The following is a 26,360-nucleotide window of genomic DNA, read 5'->3' on the forward strand; positions in this document are numbered from 1 at the left end:
CCGCCGTAAGCTGGGATTGGAGGAGGGGGGGCTGCTGCACGAAACGTGTTGTAAACCGTGCGACCTCGGCCTCTCAGATGTGCACCTCTGTAGGCGGCAGCTGCAGTGGCAGCAGGGTAGGGAAATCCTGGCACTGTCGAGACAAAAAGAGGAATGAATGTAAAATATTCAGTTCAATCTAGTGCTTTAAAACAAGGGTACTGTAGCAGCACGCTTGTACTTATGTTAAAGTTTGCCTGTACTGGATGAGGTTGTGCCCAAGAAATAAACTGTAGATCTTTTAACCTCATCTTCTAACCTCATCATTCAGCCTCATCTACGCAGAAGCGTTGCGTGCAAACTGGAGGCAGCGCACTGGGAATGTAGATGGCCGTGTCAGAGGAGGCTCTGATTCTCTTAGAAGACGCTGTTAAAAATCACGTTGATTGTTTTAGCCAGCACTGCTACCCAGAGATTCCTGAGGTCCAAGTCACCCAGTTCAGGCCCAAAGTTACAATGCCAGAGACATTCCCATCACGTTAGTTGATCTATCTTCAAAAGTCAGCCCTGTTGTAAACATTAATCACGATTCCATGTGAGAGCAGAAATTGCACAGTAATACAGTACTACCTAGAGGTTTTTCCTGTAAAAATTCTCTCTTTACGAACTTTTTAATTGAAAAATAAATTAAAAAAACTTTCCACTTTACTTTCTCTGCCAGTTTTTTAACCAGGTTCCTTTAACTTCCTTTCCCCTTTGTACATAAATTGCTGGACACTCTTAGAACAGGTATTTTCGAATTACTTCATCAGTGAGACAGGGAAAATCAAATCCAGCTCTGTTGGCACTCAGGATACCTCAGTTGTGCTTCTCTGCTGAATTTTTTTCAGTATGTAAATAGAGAGATGAGAGAAATAAATATTGCTTAGCAAAGCCCTAATAAGAAAGCAAATGGAAGTAAGGGTATATAAAACATTAAGTTTTTCAAGTCTGCAATAGGACTTGATTTCAATCCACACTTGTCTTTCATCTGTTTTAGCATTAAATTTTTAAAGCAGCCTTGAATTAGTGAAATTTTCTTTTCTTTTTTTTTTTTCAGTAAGGGTATATAAAACATTAAGTTTTTCAAGTCTGCAATAGGACTTGATTTCAATCCACACTTGTCTTTCATCTGTTTTAGCATTAAATTTTTAAAGCAGCCTTGAATTAGTGAAATTTTCTTTTCTTTTTTTTTTGCTGAAAATATGACGGAAAATACTGTAATTATGGTGGTTTCTCCATCACTGGTTTGCTGGTGTGACTTTGGGGCTTTGCTGGGTCCTTCTCACTGACATAACGGTTATACATTAACCCTGCAAAGCCTTACATGGCCGTGACACCACGTTAGAAGTATGCATTAGAAGATTGTCTCCTTTCCACCTAGTTGATGGGCATTTCTAGAAGTAAGTTTCTCCAATAATTTGACAGTTCATTTGTGCCTTTTTTTTTTTTAAATCATGCAAAGAAATAAATAAAAAGAAACAAACCGAACAAAACAGTGCTGAGAAGAGTTTGCTTAAGCAAATGGGGAAAAATAGACTTGAGAATCTGGCCAAGAAAAACTAGTATCTGAAATGGCAGATATCTTAAATGATATACCTGCAGGTTGATACTCTGAGGTTAGCTTAAAAATCTGTAGTCTTTAGGGACACTCTTAAACAGCCAAGATTAAGAGAAATTCCTCTGACCTAAAAGCCACTGACAAAAAAATTAATGAAGTCTGGCAACCTTTGGGGAGTTTCAACTACACATGCATCTGTAGTTCTCCAAATGCTGATATAAAACACACTTTCACGAGAAAAACAGAAGCAGTGGTAAAAAGAAAACAAACAAATTCAAAAAAATCTCAGCCTTGCATTTTCTCCTTAATAAAATTACAAAGCATAAAATGCCTAGAGTAAAGCAAAACCCTGAAAAAGCTTGTAGAAGCAATTAGCGGATGGAAGCGAAGTAGATGGAAGTAGATAGAAACTAAGCCAGCCTGAGAAATATGGAACTGAGAGTGGCATTGCAAGGTCTTATGATCAAGCGAGGTCTAGAGTTCATACGTAACATAATTAAATCCGTACCAAAAAATTCATTTAGGTCAGTCTTAAAATTAGAGTATCATCTGAAAACACGCCTTCTATTTCTAGGTAGTAATATTGAAGAATGAGATGAGAGATAAAATAATCAACAAGATCACGCCAGCCTAGACTGGAGTTCAGCATAAAAAATTATGCTACTTCAGCCCAGCTGAGAAACCAGTTGATTAGGAATATGTAATAAGAATTATTACAGAATTTATTTTGCTACCAACTTTTTAATATCCTCACCCCAAAATAACCAAAGTGGCACCATTAGAACACAACTGAAGAATGGACTTCATAAAAACAATTTTATGGAAAGGGCTCTCCCATCAGGAAGCACTAAGTGCTATTAACCAGCCCCCAAAGTAGTGAATATACCAGCCAGGAGGAGTAAAGATTTTAATGACTTACAGTTTGTAGGTCAACCTTCCTTAGAGCCTCAGTGCCAAACTGCTGAAACTCAGTCAGTGAAAATGCTATTATGATGCTATGGGGTTGAAAATGTGTTTGACTCTCAGCAGGGCAGCATCTGAGTCTGCTTCTAGGCAAAAGTACCTTAAATTTGTCAAGGTAATTTGATGACTGGAATTATTCTAATCTGTGATAGCGAAAAGGCAGATCTCTCCAACTACACATTGATGTTATGACATGGTAACACGGTGATAAAAAAGCCCTCAACAACTTTTCTAGTGACTATATATAATCAAATATCAGGCCAACGTAACAATTTGTATTCTCATCTTACACACCCCTATTAGTCCAATGGTTATTTGTTCAGCTCTTCAACTATGAATGAGACTACAACAGCAACAACAAAAAAATCAGTTCCTACAGTGAAATGTAGTTTTACTTTTTCAAGTTAAAAAAGAAGAGTGAAAACAATGTGCTGTGGAAGCACTTGGCTTTTCTTAATATGAAAGTATACAAATCATCTTGTACTACAGCCTAAATAAAATTTTTTTAGGAACATTATGTTCATAGGATTCCTCCTTTAACCTTATTTGTTCTGGTTTTATATTTAAGAAGATAAAATAAATATTATTACAATGGTTATCGTAAAAAAATTTCTCTCTTCTGGATACATTTTGTAAACATGGAAACTCTCGAGGAGTTTCTTTCAACGAACTTCAGTTTAGGTCTCAAACGTGAAATCTGTTCAGCAAATCGCAACATTTAAGGAATAAAAAGGCCTTTGGAATTTATAGGATTCATGTTAATATATGAGTAAAATGTAAGTAATGATTTCATACTGAAAACAAATATGAGCAGGAGGAAGAGAAGACGAACTTAATCGTTGTGTTCACAGGCGATATTTAAGCAAATCTTCATTTATTCCAAAAGAGGTACTATAAGCATTGGTTTTATTTATTTTTTTATCAAATGACCATGACAGGTAGGTGCACTTTCTAGGCACTGTATCGCAACATACGCCTTGGAAAGCAAAGACTGAAGGAGCAGTGACAAAGCTTGAGTTCCCAAAAGGAGCGCTATAACCTGGTTAAAAATACTTAAGGGTTACCCACTGTGTGTTGAAGTTTTAAAGCCTTGGGATAGATAGAAGAGCAGCAGATGCAAAAAACAACGGGGGGCAGATTTTGTATCAAAGCCATAAAAATACACAGCCATTTTAATGGGCAATTATTCTTTGCATTTGCGCTGTGGTTTGAATTTGTATGAGTGTGCCATATGCCTCAAGAAAGGTGTGCCATCAAAATGGATGAACGAGCCTACCTCTCATCGCTCCTAGTCTCTCCTTTGCATAAACTAGCAGGTCATCTGCCATTAGGAGTTTTCTCATGCTTTATGGTGAAGAATTTTTATGTTACATCCCGTCTGAATCAGTTTATAGCTAATTTACTGCAACACAGTTTAACTGTTAGAAAGGCAGGCAGACACATTTACATTATTCCCATAGTTGAGGGGGATCCCTGTTGAGGAAACACTTCAGAAGTGCTGGACAATAAATTAAAAACAAAGAGATATAATGGGTAACATGCTGAGAAAGGCTAAGCAAGAATAATCTGCATGATATTATCTGAGAGTTCGGGATTGGAATCAGGAGTTCACCCCGACGCACGCTGTGTAGCGAGTTCTCACTTCACTGTAATAAGGATTAGTAGTATTACTTGGCACTCTTTGAAAGAACTATAAAAACTGTGTTAGAGGATGCGTGCAGATCTTTGCATGTAAACACACTGTCCAAAGTACAGGGCAAGGAAAATTTAAGCTTTCTTACCACAGATTTTAACATAAAAAGGCTTTTAAGTTATATAGAGAGGGATTCTTAAAATTTTAGTATAAAAAAAAAAATCTTTAGAAAGTTCACAATGTTTACAAAGAGCAAGCTGAAAATACATTTTTGCCACTTTCGTGAGATTATCATCCCTGGTATCTAGCAGCGAATTAACTAATTTAAATTTGATAAGCCATTCCTGTCAAATACAGTCACAACTGGGCACTCCTGTTTCTTTCATTCACAGTCTATTCATTTTTTGAAACGCACACTTAAAATTAGTAGAACAGTGATTTGCTTACTGTGGTACAGAAACACGTCAGTATTAAATGCTGTTGTTTAGGAATGAATAAATCTATTTTGGACAAACAGTTACTTATAGGACATTCTCATTTGAAATGCATTGAAAAGGAAAACAAAAATCTCTAATTAATGTACAAGTTTAATCACCATTCTCCACATGGAAGAGTAATTTTTCACTGTTCATTTGCTCAGTGTAATCTCAAAACTGACATAACAGAAAAGCAACGGCCTATAAATCTGCTCTCATTTGTTTTTTAATATTCATATTCCATTGAACTACAGCTGCTTGTTGCTGCAGTCTATTACAACATGCAGAACTGTCGATAAAAATATTATGAAAGGCAAGATGTGTTGCTCCGTGGCTCCGCGTGCCGTTTATTTTGAAAAAAACAACAATAAATGACTCGTGGATTGTGCCTTACTTTGCTGCACGCTGGGCGATTAGTGATTAATTACCTTGCTGCAAATTGACACGGCACAAGGAATTGACACAGCTCTGATTAATTAACTTTTTATGTGAGACAGTTACTTACAAAACGCTGCACACTGTAATTGAATCCCATTACACAACACTACTGCGTGAAGTCTCTAGTCAAATCCGAATCAGCACCAAATTTGACATAAATTTGGTGAAACTTTTTATAATAAGGTATACCCTGAATATTTCTAGAAAGAGGACAGACAGCTGCTTTAAGACACTGTTGTCAACTATTTCATCCTCAGATACATGAAAAATAAGATTTGTTAGATTTTTCCATACCAAATCACCAACATAATCAAATGCACTCAAAAAACATACATAAAATATTTCAGAAAAAAGCAATTTCCTATTTAATATGTTCGTTCTGACGTTAAATTGTAGGAAGACATTTAAGCATTCCATTAAAACTTTCTATTTGGTTATACTTAGCTTAATTTTTTTTTCCAAATCCAATTGATCTATTTGAACAATGACTTGCATATACTGAATTCACACTTAAGATTTCATTGTAATTATTTCTAGTATATATGGAATCATTCTTTTTCTCTGCCCTCCTTTGTTTCACCTTCTCTAATATATCAATAAACAATCCAGTGGTTTTCTATTTATATTGATACCATCACATGACAAGAATTCATAACCTTCAGAGGAAAAATCTTGATGCCAAAGCCTGGAAACTGTATCACCTTTGCCTGAACTTTTCCACTGTGAGGGTGACTGAGCACTCGCCCAGGTACCCAGAGAGTCTGCGGCATCTCCCTCCTTGGAGACAGGCAAAAGCAGTTTGGACACGGTCCTGGGAGTCTGCTCCAGCTGTGGGGGTGGACAAGGTGACCTCCAGAGCTTCCTTCCACCCTCAGTCATTCTGAGATTTAGTCATTCGGTGATTCTGTGATGATTATCACAAATTCCCATAAATCTCTTCCTTCTTTTACTGTACTGTATATGCAGCCACCGCAATCCCTCAGACATCAAGGGATTTCTCTTAATATGCAGAAGAAAATGGAGGGTGTGGAGGGGTGAGAAAGAACAGATAAGATGCCTGAGAATTTTTTTTTTGCAAAGCTAGTGGATGCTACAAAGAATACAACTAGTTGATGTACAAAGAATAGTTGATTTTACACAAAAGATATTACTAACAAACAAGAAAAAGCTGAATAGGTAAAAATAAACAACAAAGCAATGAGGTCATAAAGGAAAAGAAACAGTAAGAGATCAGAGAAGCCACATCTGATCTTAAATTAAAGAACAATCTTCAAATGCAGAAGATCAAACTGATCAATAACTTGTCCTGCATTCCGGATTGTTGGGACACGTGCAAGTTCCATGCAAATGGAAAAATTCACCCTGTGTCTAAGTTAAACACTGTCTCTGAGAGAACATAAAAAGAATGTGGTTGTGGAAAACTAGATGAAGAGTAGCACTACTATAAAGAGATAAAATTTAGAAATTTCAGTGTTTACAGAAGTCAATTATGTGGCGACAAGAAGTTCTGTCTGGATGACACAAGAATTACAAAAATTCATCAGAATTATTACACTGTAAAAAAGAACATTGTGAGAACATTGTTGAGCTGGCAATGATCGAGGCAGGAAGTGATTGAGGAAAAAACCCAGTTACTAACCTAATCCAAAGCATAACAGAAAAAGATTTCAAAACAAAGAATTGCACCTGCAGAGTCATATAGATATTCAAAACGTTAATTTCTCAAAAATACTTACTATTTATGTAATTCAGGTTAAAGAAGTTTGCTGTATACAACACGGTTTTAAAAGCCATGATTTAATAATAACAACACAACACACAATGCAAGAAAGAGTGACACTTAAAGTCAGTCTTTATTTGAAATCAAATGGTATCGGCTAAGCTGGAAACCAGAAAATTAACGACTTTACATCTGACAGACAGAATGGTTTGAGATGCATGGTCCGCTGTGGGTGCCCACCTACCCAAAATGAGTAACATAGCTTCTAGAATGCAAAGCTAAGGAACCATCAGAAGCCTGCACCTAGGACTCTGCACAGAGGATCTTACGTACAGTAACATCAAAGATCACGATGTGAAAACACCCTCCTTGTAAATCTCACTATTTAGCTGCACACTGAGAGGAGTCCACAACAATCCTGTTGTCCCAAGTCACTGGGTAGTCACGAGTACTGGCAGTGGCCAAGTGCCATGTTTCCATTAAGAGGAGAGGACCAAGACACACGAGATGCCCAACTGTCCTTGGTCAAACACTGTTTCTATTATTTGAACTCTCCACAGTTTTCTATTAAAAGCACACCTTTCCTGTCACCACCCAGCTGCAGGATGGTGTACGAGTCCAGAAAAAGGCAGTGGCACACAATTCAGGGTATGCCTGTCTCTATCGGGTGTTTCTCTTAAGCGTGCTGGGTCGAAGACACTGCGCCATCAGATTAACAGAAGAATGAGTACCGACAGCAAGGCACACAGGAGGGAAATGAAACCCTTATTTACAGATTCCGGACAACTGCAATACATCTTACTGATGACTTATTAGTCACCAGTTAAAATACTGATCGATAGACAGAAGATGAAAGGACAGCCATCCTGAAAATAGTTACAAAAGGGCAATATATAGTGAGAGAAAATGGGAAAAATGCTGCAACAGGAATTTCAGGGAGTGATAGAAAAAAAAACCAAAAAGTTCACCATCGAGTACATAAAGGCTGATACTTAAATCAAGAATATAACACAATACATATGAATGTGACTTTATTCAGCTTTGTAATTTTGTATTATCTTTATAACTGACTTAGAAGTCAGTGGAGTTGTCCTGCATTCAGAATTGTGCAACTCTGTGGAAAGCAAGGTCCAACACAATGGGCCAAAACAGCGTTTAGCAACCTTCTGAAGCCATTTCAACAAGAGATGACATCAATATTTTTCTCTAGAGGGCTACACGATTTCTCAACCTTTCACACTTCCAGACAGGAGAAAAGAAGTCATGGAAAGCAATCAGTAAACATCCCTTCATACTTATTGCTGTTGTCTTCTTTATTTGTACTTCCACATAAACCCGCTGTATTTTAACACACAGACAAGGAAGGGCACTTTTCACATTATTCCTGTGTTACTACCAGGTCATTCACTATAATTTATAATTAAAGGCAATTAATTAACTCAGGAAGCACATTAAAAGATAGTTTGACTTCCAAATGTTCAGTAATGAGGTTTTGGTAACCTGGAAATTGTATGTGTGATTGGCCTACTCAAATGTATGGACATTTCCCTCTGGGCAGTTCTGCACCGGTTCATTCCTGAACCTCAGTCTTACAATGGTTAAGTCGGATTATTCTCAGAACTCCTCTGCAGGGTACTCTGCTTTCTCCTATGATGCAATAAAGAGCAAACAAAACCACAAACGTGTAAATACAATCTACTGATACGTACATTAATTACAATGAAGTGACCTGCCATTCCATTTTAGTTTAAGAGAAAACAGAAAAATTAAAAAAACAGAAACCTTTTTATATTTAATTCAGAAATACTGGGACACAGGCAAAATATTTACACCGTATGCATACTCATTCTTCAAACTGCTCCTGACCCATATAGCAACGCAAGAAGTAAGCTTACCGAACAGTTTCTCCCTTACCAATACAGTAAAAATATACCTAACAAATTAAAAGAAACTACAACAACAAAATCAGAACAAATTCATCACTGAGGTCATCACAGTTGTCCTACACACGAAATCCAGACAAGCAAATACCAAGTGCCCAGAGCACCTACACTCAGTTGCCTGGAGTCTCAGGATGCTAATACCAGAAAACTATCCTCACTGCAGTAAAACTTCCAGGTATGTACCTGTGTGCAGGAGATTAAACCTGACAAAATGACCCGAATCAAAGTTCCTAAAGTAAAAGTTTCCACTAATGATTCTGCTCAGAAGCAGGCTTTAAATCACTTCGTGAAAATATGTTTTCCCCACGTAATCTTGTTGGTACTGGAAATACCCCAGGGTACAACAGAAATATCAAAGGTCTTACATCAGTCCGTTAGTAATAGAACTAAAACCTAATAAAAACAAAATCTTCGCTGAAACAAGAAACACAAAAATAGGTTCACCCAGCAGTTCCCAGGGAGTTTTCTAATATTCCTAAGCAAAGCAACCTACTTCTGAGCGAGGATATTCAACAGACAAGTTGAATGGCCAGGCTGTTTTTAATTTGTGTGGCACAGGGAGTTCCTCACATGGACTAAACCCTGCTGTCAGATGTGATATTTACCCTCAGGACTTTGGTTTTCCTTATGCATTCCATGCACATCAACAAAGTCCTGAACTATCCTCCACCTATGAATCAAAACAAAACACCCATAGGAAAAAAAATCTGTTAAAAACCAGAACATGTGTCTCTCATACGTAAGTGTTGATAAGTTTTTAAGAAAGAACATATATAAAAAGCAGAATTCCCATATCACGTAATTAATACTTTAAGCTTCTGAGGATATTCAACAGACAAGTTGAATGGCCAGGCTGTTTTTAATTTGTGTGGCACAGGGAGTTCCTCACATGGACTAAACCCTGCTGTCAGATGTGATATTTACCCTCAGGACTTTGGTTTTCCTTATGCATTCCATGCACATCAACAAAGTCCTGAACTATCCTCCACCTATGAATCAAAATAAAACACCCATAGGAAAAAAAAAATCTGTTAAAAACCAGAACATGTGTGTCTCATACGTAAGTGTTGATAAGTTTTTAAGAAAGAACATATATAAAAAGCAGAATTCCCATATCACGTAATTAATACTTTAAGCTTCTGCTACGGCTTTTCCTTCTCTCCTGGCATGTAAGGCACACCTTTGGATCAGCAGGATTATGAGGATAATTCAGGAACATTTCTAAAGCCTGCTTTGAAGCAATGGAATGGATTTTCCTGATTTGCTTTAAAGAAGTTCAGCATTAGAAGTATTTCTTGTCAAAAATATTACGGGACCAAAGGTTTCCAGGGAATTTCCTGAAAGAACTGCCTTCCCATCTTTCAGAAACATCTCATCTTTGCCTTGTTGTTTTCTGGTGGCTCATAAGCTAAAATCCCAGGGCAACGTAGTTTATTGTTTTAATATCTGCCTGACGCAAAGCAGAAGTATCCTCTGGTGAGTGCTTATCTGTCACATGTACTTCTGTGGACGGAATATCAAGACAAATAAGATGTTCTAGGGCCTATCATGGGATTATGAATTTGGCACTAGCTGAATCCTCTTCTAAAATAGTTGAAATGATAAATAAAAAACCATCTACACCGATATTTTGAGGAAATAAACTTGAAGAGCATCAGGTTTTATATATTTTAATTATAAAGGGTTTGTGCTCTTTTAGCAGGAATAGAGAATGAGCACTCGAGTCCATAAATGGGACTAACAATATGAGAGGAAAAAATAGTCATAATTGAAATGGTTAAAACAGTAAAATTCTGTATTCTAATGATACAACGGACTGTAAACCTACTTTGTATTAATTAAACTCAATGTAATGGCATTTTCTATATTGAAATGAATAATCAGTGATCTGGAAATTCATTTAGACCATTAGGTTAATTACAGAAACTGATGGAAGTTTTATCAGACAATTACAATTAAAGAACACGAACAACGTGGGACAGATTTATAAGCACTTGTACCACCTCAATCATTTTTGCTGAATTCCGCCACTGCTGCTTCTATAACTGTAATCAATATATCAATTAAAAAATGGACCATCAATTTCATTTGCCCTTGAATATGATAAAATAAAATAAATTAATATCTTATCATGGGATTATGAATTTGGCACTAGCTGAATCCTCTTCTAAAATAGTTGAAATGATAAATAAAAAACCATCTACACCGATATTTTGAGGAAATAAACTTGAAGAGCATCAGGTTTTATATATTTTAATTATAAAGGGTTTGTGCTCTTTTAGCAGGAATAGAGAATGAGCACTCGAGTCCATAAATGGGACTAACAATATGAGAGGAAAAAATAGTCATAATTGAAATGGTTAAAACAGTAAAATTCTGTATTCTAATGATACAACGGACTGTAAACCTACTTTGTATTAATTAAACTCAATGTAATGGCATTTTCTATATTGAAATGAATAATCAGTGATCTGGAAATTCATTTAGACCATTAGGTTAATTACAGAAACTGATGGAAGTTTTATCAGACAATTACAATTAAAGAACACGAACAACGTGGGACAGATTTATAAGCACTTGTACCACCTCAATCATTTTTGCTGAATTCCGCCACTGCTGCTTCTATAACTGTAATCAATATATCAATTAAAAAATGGACCATCAATTTCATTTGCCCTTGAATATGATAAAATAAAATAAATTAATATCTTATTTCTGCCTTTTCATATTTTTTCTTCTTTTAATTCTATCACTTTCTTGCAATATGAAAGATTTATTTGTTTTTAATAAAAAATGAAAATTTATGGAAAAAGGGCCTGTATCTCTTGGAGCTGGTATGCAAGCTTACTGAAGATGAAACATCTAATATTTAGGAAATGTAAGCCAAAACAGACATCAGTTTAAAATGAACTCATTGAAGTCAAGGCAAAATTCTCTTTTACGGGCATGCAAAGCATTTGGGAAATATATAGGCAGTCATCTGTGCAACATTCACGTAGCAATTTACTATTTTCCATATATCTTAGCTATGTAGTCCAGTGAACTGTGCCTTTAAAACATGCGCCGAAAAATCTGCTAGTGGTTAGCTCGATAGCTCAAGTATCTTTATTTTCACTTGGAGCTGAAATAAAGCCTAGAAGTTACAAGGATCAAAGTTCTGATTTAGGGCATGAAAAATATTTAACTGCCTTTGAACTTCCATTACAATTTGTAATCTCTCCCCCACTGCCTTCCACGGGACCCGGGTGTGCCCAATGGCACATTTTTGAAAAACGTGCTGCCCGGCTTTAGGCTGGCTACACCAGCCAGCGCTCGGTGAGCCCAAGACCATTGATTAGCTGTTCCGGAGCACAAAGGAGTCTCCTACTGGCAGGTGCATCTCCTTTTCCACCAAAGGGCCGGGGAGGTTATCAAGAGAACAGAGCCGGCCTCTTCACAGAGGTGCACGCTGGGAAGACAAGACAACAGACATGACTTGAAAGAAGAATGGTTTCCACCGTCAGGACATTCAAGCGTTGGAACAGATGACCCAGAAAGGTTGTGCAGTCTCCATCCTTCAGGTGCCCTGGTGCAACCTGGTCTTGGCAACCTGAATTATTCTGTGATTCTACAACTTCATGTCTTCCTTCTTTCACGTGTTTCGGCTCTCGTTAACTTCTAGTCTCATTCACATTTTCAGGCACTTCTACATTATAGAAAAAAGGGGGAAAGAGGCACTAAAAAGCTTTTAGAAGTCCTCACGTGAATTCAGAATCGTATTTTTGGCTTTTTTAACCATACATACCCAGCTACATTACTGTCCTTTGTAGAACAGCGATACAGATATTCAGTGACAGGAGTTTTTTCTTCTTTTGAATCTTCCTTTTGTCCAGCAGAGTCTTAATATTGTCATGGATCCTATTCTCCAGTGACTTCAGTTTGGAAAAGTTCAAAATTTTTCTTGATACATTTCCTATTTAGCAGTAGATACAAATTCCTTCAGGATTTTAAAATTTCCTGTGGAAGCAACTAGTCTAAAGAAGTGGGGGCAAAAAGAGACTGTCAGTTATGAGCAACAACTGTGTGATTTACCAAGTTCCGGTGAGATATCACGAGCCTCCAGGGCATGCTTACTTACTCTTTACTATCTGGATCTATCTCCTTCCAGTACCTGTCTACAACCCGCATAAGGATCATGACAAAGGATTTAACCAAAATCAGTTGTGCTTGTTCTGTCCTCGAGATTGCAATGCTGGGGGAATCTAGAGCCGTCAAGATGAGACCGTGAGCTTCCTTACTTTGGTTGTCTCCATAAGACAAAGAATCCGTCCCACCAAGGGATGGGAACACATTTGCGCGCTGAAACTATGCTTTCTACATCACCAATTATCTATTCCTGGAATAGACGTGCAAATGACAAACTGACCCAGGTCCCATCCTCTGCGTTGGCATAAGAGAACAGATGAGGCATAAGAGACTATTGCTACTGATTTGCTCCACTGCTTGCAGAAGAAACAGCTCATTTCTCTCTGTGTTATGCGAAGGGCCAGAAGTGATGGAAGGAAGCAGAGCCATGTTTCCATCTCCTGACATATTCAGAGGTGTAACTAATCGCTGTACTAGGAAATGTACAATGTGATACATCAAATATATCCTGGGGAAATGAAACATCAGAAGGGAAAGGGTAGCTCCAAGAAATGCACTCTTCTTTCTGGATACCCAAAAAATGGTGTAAAAATGTTCAGAGACGACTAGTGACTGATACAATTAGAAGTCAAAAAGTTCAGAGAGAAATAATGCTGGCCAAACTAAGAAAAATGTGTTTTACCACCATGTTTCAGTCCTCCATTCCTTATGCAATATAACCAGGGAGCAAAAGATGAACAGTCAAGTTAAAGACAGTGACATATCTAAAAATCTTCTTCCAAATACTTGAAAATTTCTAAATGCCATTAGCATTTAATGAACTCCAAACCTTTCAGATGGCTTAAAAAATCCCAGCTGATTCTTTAAAACGGTTATAAATTCAGAACCTCTTAATTCTTAAATTGTAAGCTGTTCTAAAATACCACACAGTTACAATACCAGCAGTAACAGAATCGATTATAAACAAATTATTCAAAGAGGAAGGTTGCAATATTGTTGTCTCCAAGGAATGATAATAATAAAAGCACTGGTCTCCTAGACATTAATGTTGACTGGGTTATCATATCAATATTACAAATATGCATAAAAATATAGAAGATCTTTAAATAGGCTAAAAAGTGAGACAAAGTTAGGCTTCATTTCTATTCACTTCTTAGTAGAATTTCCTATAGAAATCAAACTATTTTACATCTTTAAATAAAGTTTTGTTATTGTAGTAATTTCACCTTACTAGGAGTTGTGACCCTGTGGGGGAAACCACACATAATCAAAGAAAAATCATGACTTGCAGACCCACAGATTCCTCAAAAGTGTAGTAATTTCTACTGCAAGGGCTACTAGCGCTCTCTGTTATGAAACTGTACTGCACATTGCCCAGTGGGAGGCAGACGGGCAAAGTCTGTTCACTAACGTGTTTGCCACAATAGGAAACAAACAGGTTTTTGTTAGGATATTGATATTCAAGCACCAGTGCGAAATAAGGTTTTGCAAAGGGATTGACTCATGAGACATCATGGAAACAACGAAGTGTAGAACTTAGCTATCTATACAGTGATTATCTAGGGCTTTGATAATGGTGGAAATACCACATGACGTTAACAGCAACCCCAGAAATAAGTTTTCTAGGATAGAACTCAGTGAGATAACAGTAAACAACTTCAGGCTTGGTAATTTCCAGAAAATTAAAAGCAAGCACTGCCCCCTCTCCTCCAAAACAAGCTCCCTAACAGTAAGATGAGTGAAATGTTTGGATGATTTCCTAGGAAAAGAATTTTAGTCAAAGATTGATATTTCAGTAAAAAGACTCGTAATTCAGACAAAAGGTCACAGTGCACTAAAAATGTACAAAAGGGAACACTGATTTAAACAGTAAGTATTTAATCGCTATTTAATTACTACAAGGGTTTAACAAAATCCCACTGCTTGGGGAAGGTAACGTAGTACAAAATATTCTTGGAGCACCCGGAAGCAGATGCAGATTTAACTGATAATGTCATTTCCCATTTAGAACACTTCACATGTTTTGTTAGTTCACTATGCATTTGCAGACACCTGATTTGAAAGTAGATCCCATATTTACCCTGTAAAGGCAGCAGCTCTAGCGATGACATTCATAGCTTCTGACCTACGAGAGTTACGTGACTGTAGAGATGGTCACTATGGAACTCTTGTGTCCTCAGTCTTGGTTTTAATTAATAAAATAATTATTTTAGTAGTCTAGATAAGCTTTAAAAGAGTCAAATTGCATTCTAGATTGAATAAAATCTTCATGAAGAACGCATGGGATAATATTGTTAAAATACTTTTTTCCTCTCGGAAGCCTGCTAGGGACACACAGCAGATGCTGCTGTTCCCCCCAGTTCAGCAAGCAGCAGTCATTCCTATTCCATTCAGCTAGAGGCTGCTTCTCTGACTGCATTTCAGAATGGGCAGCAGTGGTACCACCAGTACAATCTAAAACACCCTCAGAAGAATCGGTTCCGCTTCTGCTTCAGAATTTTAGAGGACACAGTTTTACTCCAGAGCTGCATACAGAGAAATGGCTGGTGGCAGCGTCTATCAGTTCAGCTTGTCTTTGCCAATTTTATTAGGGCAGCTTGTTATAATTGAAAACAGCCCTTGCACACAGTCTTTTTCCTTTTGAAAAGAAAATTTCATATCTATTTGCTTTGTGACACAATCAAATGGTGGCATGATATAAGACTTTTTGTTTACTAAATCACAGTTGTGACCAGAATGGAAAAAGAAACACAACTTCATCTTCTACACAAAACGCAGAGTGCACAACAGTACTGGATTCCAAAAAATTTCCCTGTCACTGTAGCACTTTTGACCATTCCTGTATAACATTGCAATACAGATTGTCTTTTTAAAAAAATTTTAAATAAAATATACTTTGAGAATAAATATGCAACTAAAAACACTGAATTATCTGTTGACATTGTAAATACCATATTCACTTTAACAAGAGCTATTGGGAAAGTTTACATTTTTAGGGGGCTTAATTCACATTCATGTGCTTTAGTCACAAACAAAACAAAACAAGAGCCGTAACACTAGCTTACTTGTGGATGTGTATACTAGTGAACTGGGGGCACTGTACACGGGAGATCCCTCCTGGTTTGCCTGGCACAGCAGCACCCTGCCTACAAGAAAGAGAGAGAGAGTGGTATCTGGTTTTGGAACACTCGAACTACACTTCAATTTTTATCTCAACACAGAAATAAAGTCATAACTGGAGCAGCGCAGACAAGCAGGGGTACGTACAATTTTACATTTGGAAAAGCAGAACAGAGACATCCCCCAAACCACAAACACCCTTGTTATCACCGGGGGAAGCCGGTGCCCGCTGCGAGCAGCACAGCGGCAGCGCACAGCAGCCCCTCGCCCAGCTGCTGGCTCTCCCTCTCCGCCCTGTCTCTGGAAGCGGCAGCTCCTAGTCAGCTCTGCTGCGAAGGGAGCCATCAGCCACCCCCCTCCCAGCCCCGACCTGCTCGCCTCCCTAACTCGAGCAACGAGGCTGCTCGAGCCGAGGGCAGACAGATCAGACGGCAAAGCTCCCACAGACAGATGTTAGGCCAGGTGTGATCTCAGTCATATCACTTAACGTTGGCGCACGTGACTAACGTACGCGTGAAGAGTTCAGTACTTTTTGATCAAATGAGAAACACATGAACATAAGATACTTTCTAGTATATAAACCAGATCGAGGATTAAGAAAAAAACCAAATAAAAGAAATGAAACCATTAGTTTTTAAAAGGCAAAAAATGGATAAGCAATAACCAAATCAATTAAAAACAACAGTTTTGCAATGCACGTTCATCATGCTTAGGCTTATTTCCTGTTGTTTTTTCCAAATGAACTTAAACAAAATGCCTTACTATTTTAACATCTTTCTTAAAACTATATTTCAGCAGTCTTAGCTGAATACACAGTGATTAGAGGTAGAAACAACACCGCTTTCACACTAGGAAAAAACCTCCAGCACTTCTGCAATTCAGTCCGCCAGGAAGAGCCCGACATGACCCTCCTGGTTTTGCAGATACATGTGTGCATATCTGTATATACACACCGACAAAATCACATATACACATACACCGACGTACTTCAAGCTGTCAGGACTGGTGAATCATGCAATTTCAAAAATATTATGTTTACATGAAGATTTGTGAGACTTCAGGAGCTGTGCATTGACTTACAAGCACTGGAACTCAACAGAGCTGAGTCAAATCCGTTTGGCAGGATGAGATAATGACAAACGGCAGGCGTGTTTTCCAGACAGGATTACCGCAGAAACCCCCACTTACACCGAGTTACCACACCAGAGTTCTTACAAAAAATGTTTTAAAAGAAGTTCTGTCATTAACCAGTTGATTATTGCCCGACACTTTCGTTTTTCCATGGTCTGTAGGTATTTCCCTATTCTTTGCAGCTAATATTCTTACATTTTTCCTGATTTCATCTCACACAAATCTCATTTTCCCTACTCTAGTCTTCTAATTTCCAATCAAAGTACTTCAAAACAGATGCATTTTTTATCCACTAGAGTGTATTTAATGCATTGACAGAGCTTTCTAATCACATTTTGACAATCTGCCTTTGAATTTGTACATAAAATTAATACAAATGCCTAAACCACTCTTACTAGATTTTGTTAGAAAAATATAAAATTTTAACCTACTTTTGTGAGAAAATATTATATCTGCTGCATATAATTTTGGTATTAAAAGTATTTAAATTTTTAAATTGCAATTAATACAACTGGGCAAAGATCTAATTATTTACAAAAATATCTTCTGGATAAACCCCAGAACATTCAAGCTATCTATAAATTTCCTAATGGAAAAAAGTATTGTTCTTCCTCTAGAATACTAAATTCCAGCATGACAATTTTTTTTTTTATATAAAAGAGAATTTTAAGATAAAGTTCTTATTTTGTCCAAACTGTAATTTAATAATATCATGGAGCTGATGAACTGCAAAAAATTATAGTCCAAGAGTTCATCTTCAGCGCCTTTGGAACCAGCTTATTTAAATACAATCGGCTTGGTTTTTTTTCTTTAACACAATCATCTACTTATTTGTTCACAGTAGATGTGTGCCCAGTGACTCAGCATTTTGGAGATCACCAGCAGAAAGCCCCTCCTGACTCAGTCAAAAGGATCAGAAAAATATTACATATATCTCTGAAGAGCATGTTCACTACAGGCATGCAGGAGAGCTTTGGACAGAGCAGTGGCAGAAGGGAAACTGAGGCAGCCGTGCTGCTGGGTCTAAGAGGAGGAGACTAGTCTGCAGTGGCTAAGTGAGCTGGTGGGTTGTGCTGGGCATGGTGGTGGCAGCTGAGCACTCCCTGTGATTGCGAGATCCCCCAGACTGATTCACCGCTCATCCCTGGTGAACAGGCTGTCAGCACGGACACAAACATACTTTTCAAGAACAAAAAATATTCCCACTCATACTCCTCTTCCTCCAACGTTCTCTCCTACAGTCCACGACTAAGAATGTACTGTTTGATTAGGTCCTTTGTTGAAGCACTACAGTTATTTTGAGAAAATAATTACTCCCAAAATACTCAGGGCTGTGAGGAAAATGAAGTCAGTAATTTTTTCGAATACCCAAAATTCAGTTCCCGGTGGTACCAAGATATTTCACTAAAAGTATTTTTCTTCTTTTTTCACTCTTTCAAAAGCTAGGTTTTGCATGTCATTCTTACTTACATGAGTTATAGAATTTAATCTACAGAACAGAAGTGGAAATACCAATGTACTAGTGATGATGCGCAGACTACTCACTGGCTTACACACGATGTTTCTCAAATAGGTAGCCAAGAAGTACCACCCAGGAACAACAAGAGGAGAACTTTGCAGTAAATCACTTCTGTTAAAAGTAGCTTTTAGGTCTAACTGGAAACACTGCGTAGCCAGGACTACAGACAGCTTAAAAGTAAAGATCTGGAGTTAAGTTTACAAGAATTTGCACAACTAGTTGGAAACTCTTATGGCATCTTTTGTGAAAGTGTAAATGGAAACTACTTTCTCAGCAGAAAAGAATTCACACCGTTAGTTAAAATGATGCTGCTGATGTATCATTAACAGCAGTGCAAGAACTGATCATGGGATTAGCTCTCTTCTGCCACAGGAAGTAGATGAAACTTCCAGAAACCTCCACTACCAGACCTGTATAAACTTGTCAAACCATACTGAGAACCTGAGTTTACAGAGGATCACCTCCCAGCACAGACAGCTTCGGGCAGGCTGTGCTCACAAATGGAAGTTTCCCCATGCCCGTGCTGTGCCGTATCCCCCAGGATCTGGGGGGTTTCAGAGGACAGAAGTTGCACCATACAGTCCAGCGCAAAGCCCCGGCACGTTACTAAGCGAAACAGAGGGGAAAAACTGATTCCCTACTTCCACCGTGGGAATCCTAAAACCACAGCTTCACTTAAAGCTCTTCAGACGCCTCTGAAGACGAGGGCCCCACCACCTCCCGCCACAGCCCGGCTGTAATCCCAGAAGCACTTCCAGCGGCAGCAGGTAAGTGCCTCAACGCGATGACTTTCCCTCCAGCCCCCTCGGAAAACGAGGGCCCCCCCACCTCCCGCCACAGCCCGGCTGTAATCCCAGAAGCACTTCCAGCGGCAGCAGGTAAGTGCCTCAACGCGATGACTTGCTTTGAAGCTTCACCCACTGCACTTAGGAAGAGTGGAAAGGTACGGCCCCTACTGATCCACTACAATCCTTAACGATGGCTTAAGGAGGAAGAGCTTGACAATGCAGCACGGCATAATCACTGCTTTCTAGTGGCAAATTTGGGCTGTGTCCTGGTGCTGTTGCTACATGGCAAAGCAATGCCAGCTTAAAAACACACGCTGTGTGACTGATTTGTTGCATTCATCAGCATGCCAACCGTACTGTAGACGGGCTGTATTTCACCACAACAGTTTATTGAATGTAAAACAGTTGCAATAAACCGCCCTTTCCAAATGTAATGTAAAAACGATTAATCAGTCACAGACATTCCTTGCCCTGTAACCAAAATGAAAGTACTCTGTACATCACACCATCTCAGCTGCTGCTTGAACCGAACTATGTAACAAGCCTAGAGACCTTACCTGTATCTCAGCTGCTGCTTGAACCAAACTATGTAACAAGCCTAGAGACCTTACCTGTGCTTGTTAGTGAAATTTTACCTTTGTCATCCAAGTGTAAATCCTTATTTCCATACTGTCACCAAAGAAAATCTAAAACTGGAAATGCACTATGTAATCATGTAAAAAACTGGTGTGGTTCTGTCAGTACTGTCCATAACTGTAACTTCCCTACGAAATATGTTTAGTATAATACACACACACACAATTTCAGGTGCACATGTTCAGTGATATTCACTGTCATTATTTTTACGCTGGGAGACGTGTCCCACTGAAGCTCAGGAAAAAAAAAAAAATCTTTATTCCTAATCTTTCCAGGTCGTCCTAGCAGCCTAAAAGATATGTAAATGATGGTAGCTCTTGGTTTACTGTAACTAGATCTTGGTTCATTTGTAACTTTGAGCAACAAATATGAGAGAAGTTCTCAAGTATAAATAGAAACTCTGAGCTGGTATTATATTGCTTTTGAAACAGGATACTTGAGAAAATAAAAAATACATTTATATTCTATTAACTCAAATGGCTCACATTGCTACATCTGCCTGATGAATAGACTGCAGTAGGAATAGAATCACAAAACAAATGAAACTGGAGCCTTTGTGCTCAAACGCAAACACGACAGTTTCACCACGGCCCTGGAGGGATTACACGTAGGTGCGTTCACACTTTATCCTCTCATATTGTGTTAAGACACTATTTTCTGTGTAAATTACCTATTGCAGTAAATCGATAAGGCAGAGATGCAAATCTAATGCAATTAGATGCAGCGATGCAAATTACTAATCTCTCAGTTCTATTCACTTACCCCAGTGGGTGCTGGTTTTAACTTACAAATAAAATTCTGTTCTGAATGACAAGCTGAGAATATAAGAGTGCAAAAATTGAATCGTCGTACATAATCCTTGGCTTTAGTTCCTCTACCTCTTCCCTAGTCCATTCAGATTCCAGAATACGAGAGGCATGAAGAAACATCACAAAAATGGTAATGCAATGTTTCCAAACTTTCCTTAACACTCGCCTTTGCTAGGAGCACTCAATCCTTGGAGATTTCCTCCAAAACAATTTTCACAAAGAAATCTGGCAGAGCCAAACTGACAGTGATTGCGTACCATCGTAAAGCACAGCTTCATCTCAGCTACCTCAAAATGAGCAAACGAATGAAAACTCAGCATTTTGAAATTTTCACTCAGTAAGTATTATGAAATGCAATTACAATGCAAATGCATTAGGGATTCTGTCATCCAATACCCAAAATGGAAAAAAAAAAAGCAGATGATGAAACAAATACATTAGCTATATGTTTGGAATACAATTCAACAGCATCGTAAGCTGTTTTAGCATTGATTTACAGATGCAATCAAGGTTTAACACACAGCCAAGTTGTTTTCCGTGCCACTTAACTGTATTAACTTTACATTTCACGTATTACTTTACCACTTTACTTTTCAGAATAGTTTGTCTGCCTGACTGTCCATCCTAACGCGTGGATCTTCCTAACTTTGTTATTCTTCTAATCAGAGGAACTTATTCCTCTGCATAACTGCTCCTAACTTATCCAGTTATCCCACCCAGTCCTGAACAACTAACTGTTTTAGTGATGACCCTGCAGCTGGTCTTAAGTTTTCCTCCGAGAGATTCTTAAGCCATTGCTTTTTATTTTACATCTATAGCTGGTATTTGAACTGACGTCTCGGTTTTATTCTACCAGGCAACCATCATGCATCTTGTAGCCTAGACCTCAGGTCCAGACAGTGCACACCAAGGCTGATCTGGATCATCAAGTAATTGGTGAGACAGTAGCAGCAGCTATAAACCAGCTGGTTTAACAGCCAGCCTCTAAACCTACACCATACAGTCTGGAGAGTTCACTCCGGACCAGGATCAGTCTCGTACCCTGAAACAGACAGCCCAAACACACGTGGTTCAAAGCTGTCCAACAGCCAATCTGCGGGACATGTGACACTGTGTGCACATGGAGCCTCCACCACAGCTCCCAGTGCAATTTCTTGCACACAGTATCTATTTCATGTGTCCTAAACCTGCTCTGTGTACCCCAAGCCAGCATGTGGCAAGCGGGGATAATTGTCAGATTTGCTAATGCTACAGACTCCTGTATTAACAGGACAAGTCCAGGGAGGCAGTTGTGGAAGAAAATATCTCCATATAATATTTATAATTAGACAGCTTAAGACTGCCACCATATTTATTTAATGTATTTTTGGTCAGTCACTAATCTGGAAGCCATAGAACGCATTTTCATTAACCATCAGAATGACATTTAAATAAGCGAAATCCAAATGTTATTTTTCCTCAAAAGATTTTCTTCATCAGTAAAGCACAGTACTTAGATTTCTTTTTAAAAATTGATCAATTATATCCACAATAAAAAAACATTTGAACAAACGTACAAGAAGTTAGAAGCAATAAGATAAAAACAGGACAGTACAGTCCTGCTTGAGCAGAACACTGTCTTTGCTTTAGTGAAGTAGCATATAAATAAACAAGGCAAACTACATACCAGGTGAAATAAGGAGAAACATGGAAACGTGGCCAGCAGATCAAGAGCTGTTGTTATTCCCCCAGCGTGCACAGATTTGGTGCCAGCAAGACTGCACCTGGAAAATGCATCCAGTTTTTAAACCTACTGCCACTCCAGTTCAGTGGAAATGTGGAGAAACTGGAGAGTGTATCCTGGAGTGAAACCAAGACGGACAGGGGTCTAGAAGGGGTCTAAAACCTCATGTCCTGTGAAGAGAGGTTGAGGGAACTGTGTTTGACTAGTCTAGCAGAAAGGAAGTTGAAAGGCAATCTAACAGCTTTCTCTACGTGAAGTTAGAAAGATGGTGGAGCCAAAAATCTCACTGAAATGGTAGCAGATTATAATAGAAAAGGTAAATAGCCTCCACCAACTGGGAAATTTAGATTGGACATTAGGAAAAAGTTTTTCACCTGGAGGGCAGTGCAGCAGTGGAAAAAGTTACCCAAAGATGATAATAAGTTCTGGTTTTGTAGATGTATGTAAACTCACTGCTCACCTGATGTAGCAGTAGTGGTGTCCTGCTTCAAAAAGAAACTTGGACTGCATGACCTCCAGAAGTCAGTCCCAACTCACGCTTCTATGACTTTGTTAAGTGTCTGGTCTAGTGGCAAAAATCTTAGTTCACAGGTGTGAAATGTCCAGGTTAGAGCATGATCACCACTGCATTCCCGAATGATTTTGCTAGATCTGTGTGTGGGCTGCTCAGATATGTTACACCAGCTCAGTGGGGAAAAGAGCAGGGCTACAGAAGAATGTTCCTTCAAAGAAAAGCAGCAGCCTTAAATTAAACAAGGGTATGTATCTGAGATGAGCGGGACTACTGGAGTCATTGGAAACCCAGCTGTAGTTGGAAACGCAAATCATTTGACTACAAAACTAAAGCGTGCGGATGTAATCTGCATACTTTAACTTGCCTCCCTGCCTCAACTTCGTTCTTTGCACTTGTTGGCACGGTTTTGTCATCTCCAAATCCATCAACTCCAAGCAGTGAGGTAGGGTCACTGTGGTTTTGCTGTGTAGTCAACCAAGACTAGTTCAAGCAGGGTATCTCAGTAGTATTAACTCAGGCTGATTTGTAAAAAACCCAAGTCCTACATCTCGGCAAGCCTGTACCAACAAGCAAACAGATGAAACACCCACCAGCTATCTACAGTTGCAGATTTACCATGAAATAATCAAGTATATGGAATTTCTTTGAGAGTTCACACAGGAAAAGTATCAAAACCTAAGTGTAGATTGTGTTATTAAATATACATCCAAAGAGAAGAAGCATCTTTAAAAGGTTAATAGTGACGGTACCTGTGGTTTTGTCTTTAAAACGTGATGACTTTGATACAATGATAAACATAGCTCAATACCTTGCTCCAGATTTAAACGCATAACCAATTAACTAAATTAATCTTTGAAAAAATAACAGTCATTGGCATGATTCTTGGAATAATTCTTGTTTAGCTTCCGTGATAGTATACATTTTAATGAAAACCTCATTATAATGTAGCATAAGGCACAATTAACTCTGGAAGCTTTTTTTCAGTAAATAGCTAGTATAGATGCTGAATTACATTTTCCTACCAGCTTTATTAATCTTTCATAAACCAGTATTTCCACTGCAATGCCTTGTAACAGCTCCACAGAAGTTTTAGAAATGCATTAGCTGTCATCAGCGGTGTTAATCTAACTAGGCTGTCATCATTTGTATGACGGTACTTGCAACAGTATGATTTTTGAAACGGCAGTTACAGCTCTGTTTTATGCTTTGAAAAGGAGCATCTATACATAACAGATGGTAGATTAAACAATAATTTATTTTTTCCCCTGTAGTTAGAAAATTACTTTAACTGTTTAGCTAACAGTATTGAGAACATTTTTATTTATTAAGGAAAATCTCCTTAGTCAACGGCTAAGTTCAAATCTAAGTGTATGCAATCAAATTGTAAAATAGATTAATCTTTAGAGTGACAGACAGACAATCTTCACCAAAATTATGCTTTACAGACATGGTACAGTGAACTCTTAGCCTAGGATTAGAATTGCTGTGCAAGCATATAATTCAGCTTCCCAAACTCCAAACACCTTCACTGAGAACTGTTTCTAGGGTATTTGCTGAGCTTATGCAAGAGTCATTTAAATTCAAAGAGAAACACTAGAAAGATGAAATGAATCCCAGGTGCTCTTATACTCCAGAAATAGGTGCTTTAAGACATGAACAAAGAGAATTAGTGTTAGCAAACATACAGGAATCCTTCTCTTCCTCTGCATTCCTCTTATTTAAGTGCACATATAGAATACTATGGTATTTCTTCACTTCTCAATTATATATAACATTGTATTACAAAATTTTAAACACACTTGTGACAGGAAGTTTGTTACAAAATCTGCTTCTTGGAGGATACTGCTAGCTTCCAAACACACAGCACGCTAAAAAGCCCCAGGCGTCTAAAACTCCTGTCTTCTGAGGGTATATGAAATAGTCAGAAGCACAAGCTCTTCCACTTTCTTTTGTTTTACCTGATAGGGAAAACTTCCAAGCCACCTTGAAATGATAACTACTGCCTTATGAAAAACTTGTAGCACTTCATGACTACTCAGGAAAAACAACAGGTAATCAGTTGCTTCAGTGAGAGGAGAATGGGATCTCTATTACCTGTCACTGAGCTGTGCTCCATGACTTGTTCTAAGGATTCTTCTTCACTAGCCTTGAGACCTTCCTTTCTCTGCTGCCAACTTATATTTCAGATTATTTTGAAATATTGTTTATTAGTTATGACCAGACAAGAACGTTTTCTCATGTGGGTCACTGTAAATTCAACTGTTCTCTGAAAGATTTACTAGATTTCTAGGTAATTTCTGTAACTACTTCTCCCCCTCCTTGCACACCAGAACCATCAGAAAGAAGCCTCTCCAATGCGTATGCACCCTAAAATAAATTTTCTGCCACTTAGGACAAAATCTTTTAGAATAGCCTTAGTCTGCCTCAAACTTTCTGCTTGAAAGAACTGATCTGTTGTAGTAACACAGATGCAACAATGTTTTACGTTTCATTAAGGACAGAGCAAGAGATCACTCAAGAACTCATCATTCCAAAAATGAAAAGACAAAAAAACCCAGAAAGATCTGCAATAACTGGAAGGAACAACATGGAAATTCACTTTTAGACTGCCCGAGGCTGAAAGGAAGGCTACGTATTACAGGTAAAATATACGCTATGTAAAAATAAAGAAGCAGGTAAAAACAATATCATAGCAAACCACGAAACAAAGAACATAACAACTTCCGACAAGAAAGTACCAGAGTACTCCTAGCAAAGAAACCGAAGAGCAAACCTGTATTTGCAGCCGCAGATGCGCGTATGGGCAAAGATAACAGTCTAGCTTAGCAAAGCAAACCTGCCACTAGGTGATGGATCTAGAAAAATGATTTGTCCCTGTTTACATGAAGACTTCGTGAGATGAATCACACAGTGTATCTACAGATTTCCTTATTAGAACTTGCCTAAGTTCTTGATAAATAGTTTACTGAAAAGTTATGCTGACACGGAAATCCTAACTTCGTTAAGCGTTTCTTTCTCCCAAGGAAGAAAACCTTAGACAGCATACTTTCATTTACTAGAACGAAACGACGTGAACAGAGGTCAATTTTTTAAAAATTACATCTAAACTACAACATATGGAAAAGCGAAATGCAGTGAAATGCTGAAAATGATAAATGAAGAAATCACTGTCCTTTAGTTTTCTGTGAAACGTCACTTCAGGACCTGCCAGCGGAGCTGTGGGAGGGGCGGTGGCGTGCCCGT

The 26,360-nt window shown here is 38.3% G+C and overlaps 1 protein-coding gene across 1 annotated transcript in view; it reads right to left on the reverse strand.

The window, feature by feature from the left end:
* Positions 1-26,360, reverse strand: part of LOC104498685 (RNA binding protein fox-1 homolog 1-like) — a gene marked incomplete at its 3' end in the record, with an annotated part of 99,759 nt that overhangs the window by 16,040 nt on the left and 57,359 nt on the right. Inside the window, exons 7-8 of the mRNA XM_010142098.1 lie at positions 15,943-16,023; positions 2-133 (exon numbers count right to left, since the gene is read on the reverse strand). Of these exons, the coding sequence (XP_010140400.1) occupies positions 2-133; positions 15,943-16,023 (213 nt within the window). The remainder of the gene's footprint in view (position 1; positions 134-15,942; positions 16,024-26,360) is intronic.

This window comes from Buceros rhinoceros, unplaced genomic scaffold, assembly GCF_000710305.1.
Source record: "Buceros rhinoceros silvestris isolate BGI_N320 unplaced genomic scaffold, ASM71030v1 scaffold15110, whole genome shotgun sequence".
Lineage (NCBI taxonomy): Eukaryota > Metazoa > Chordata > Aves > Bucerotiformes > Bucerotidae > Buceros > Buceros rhinoceros.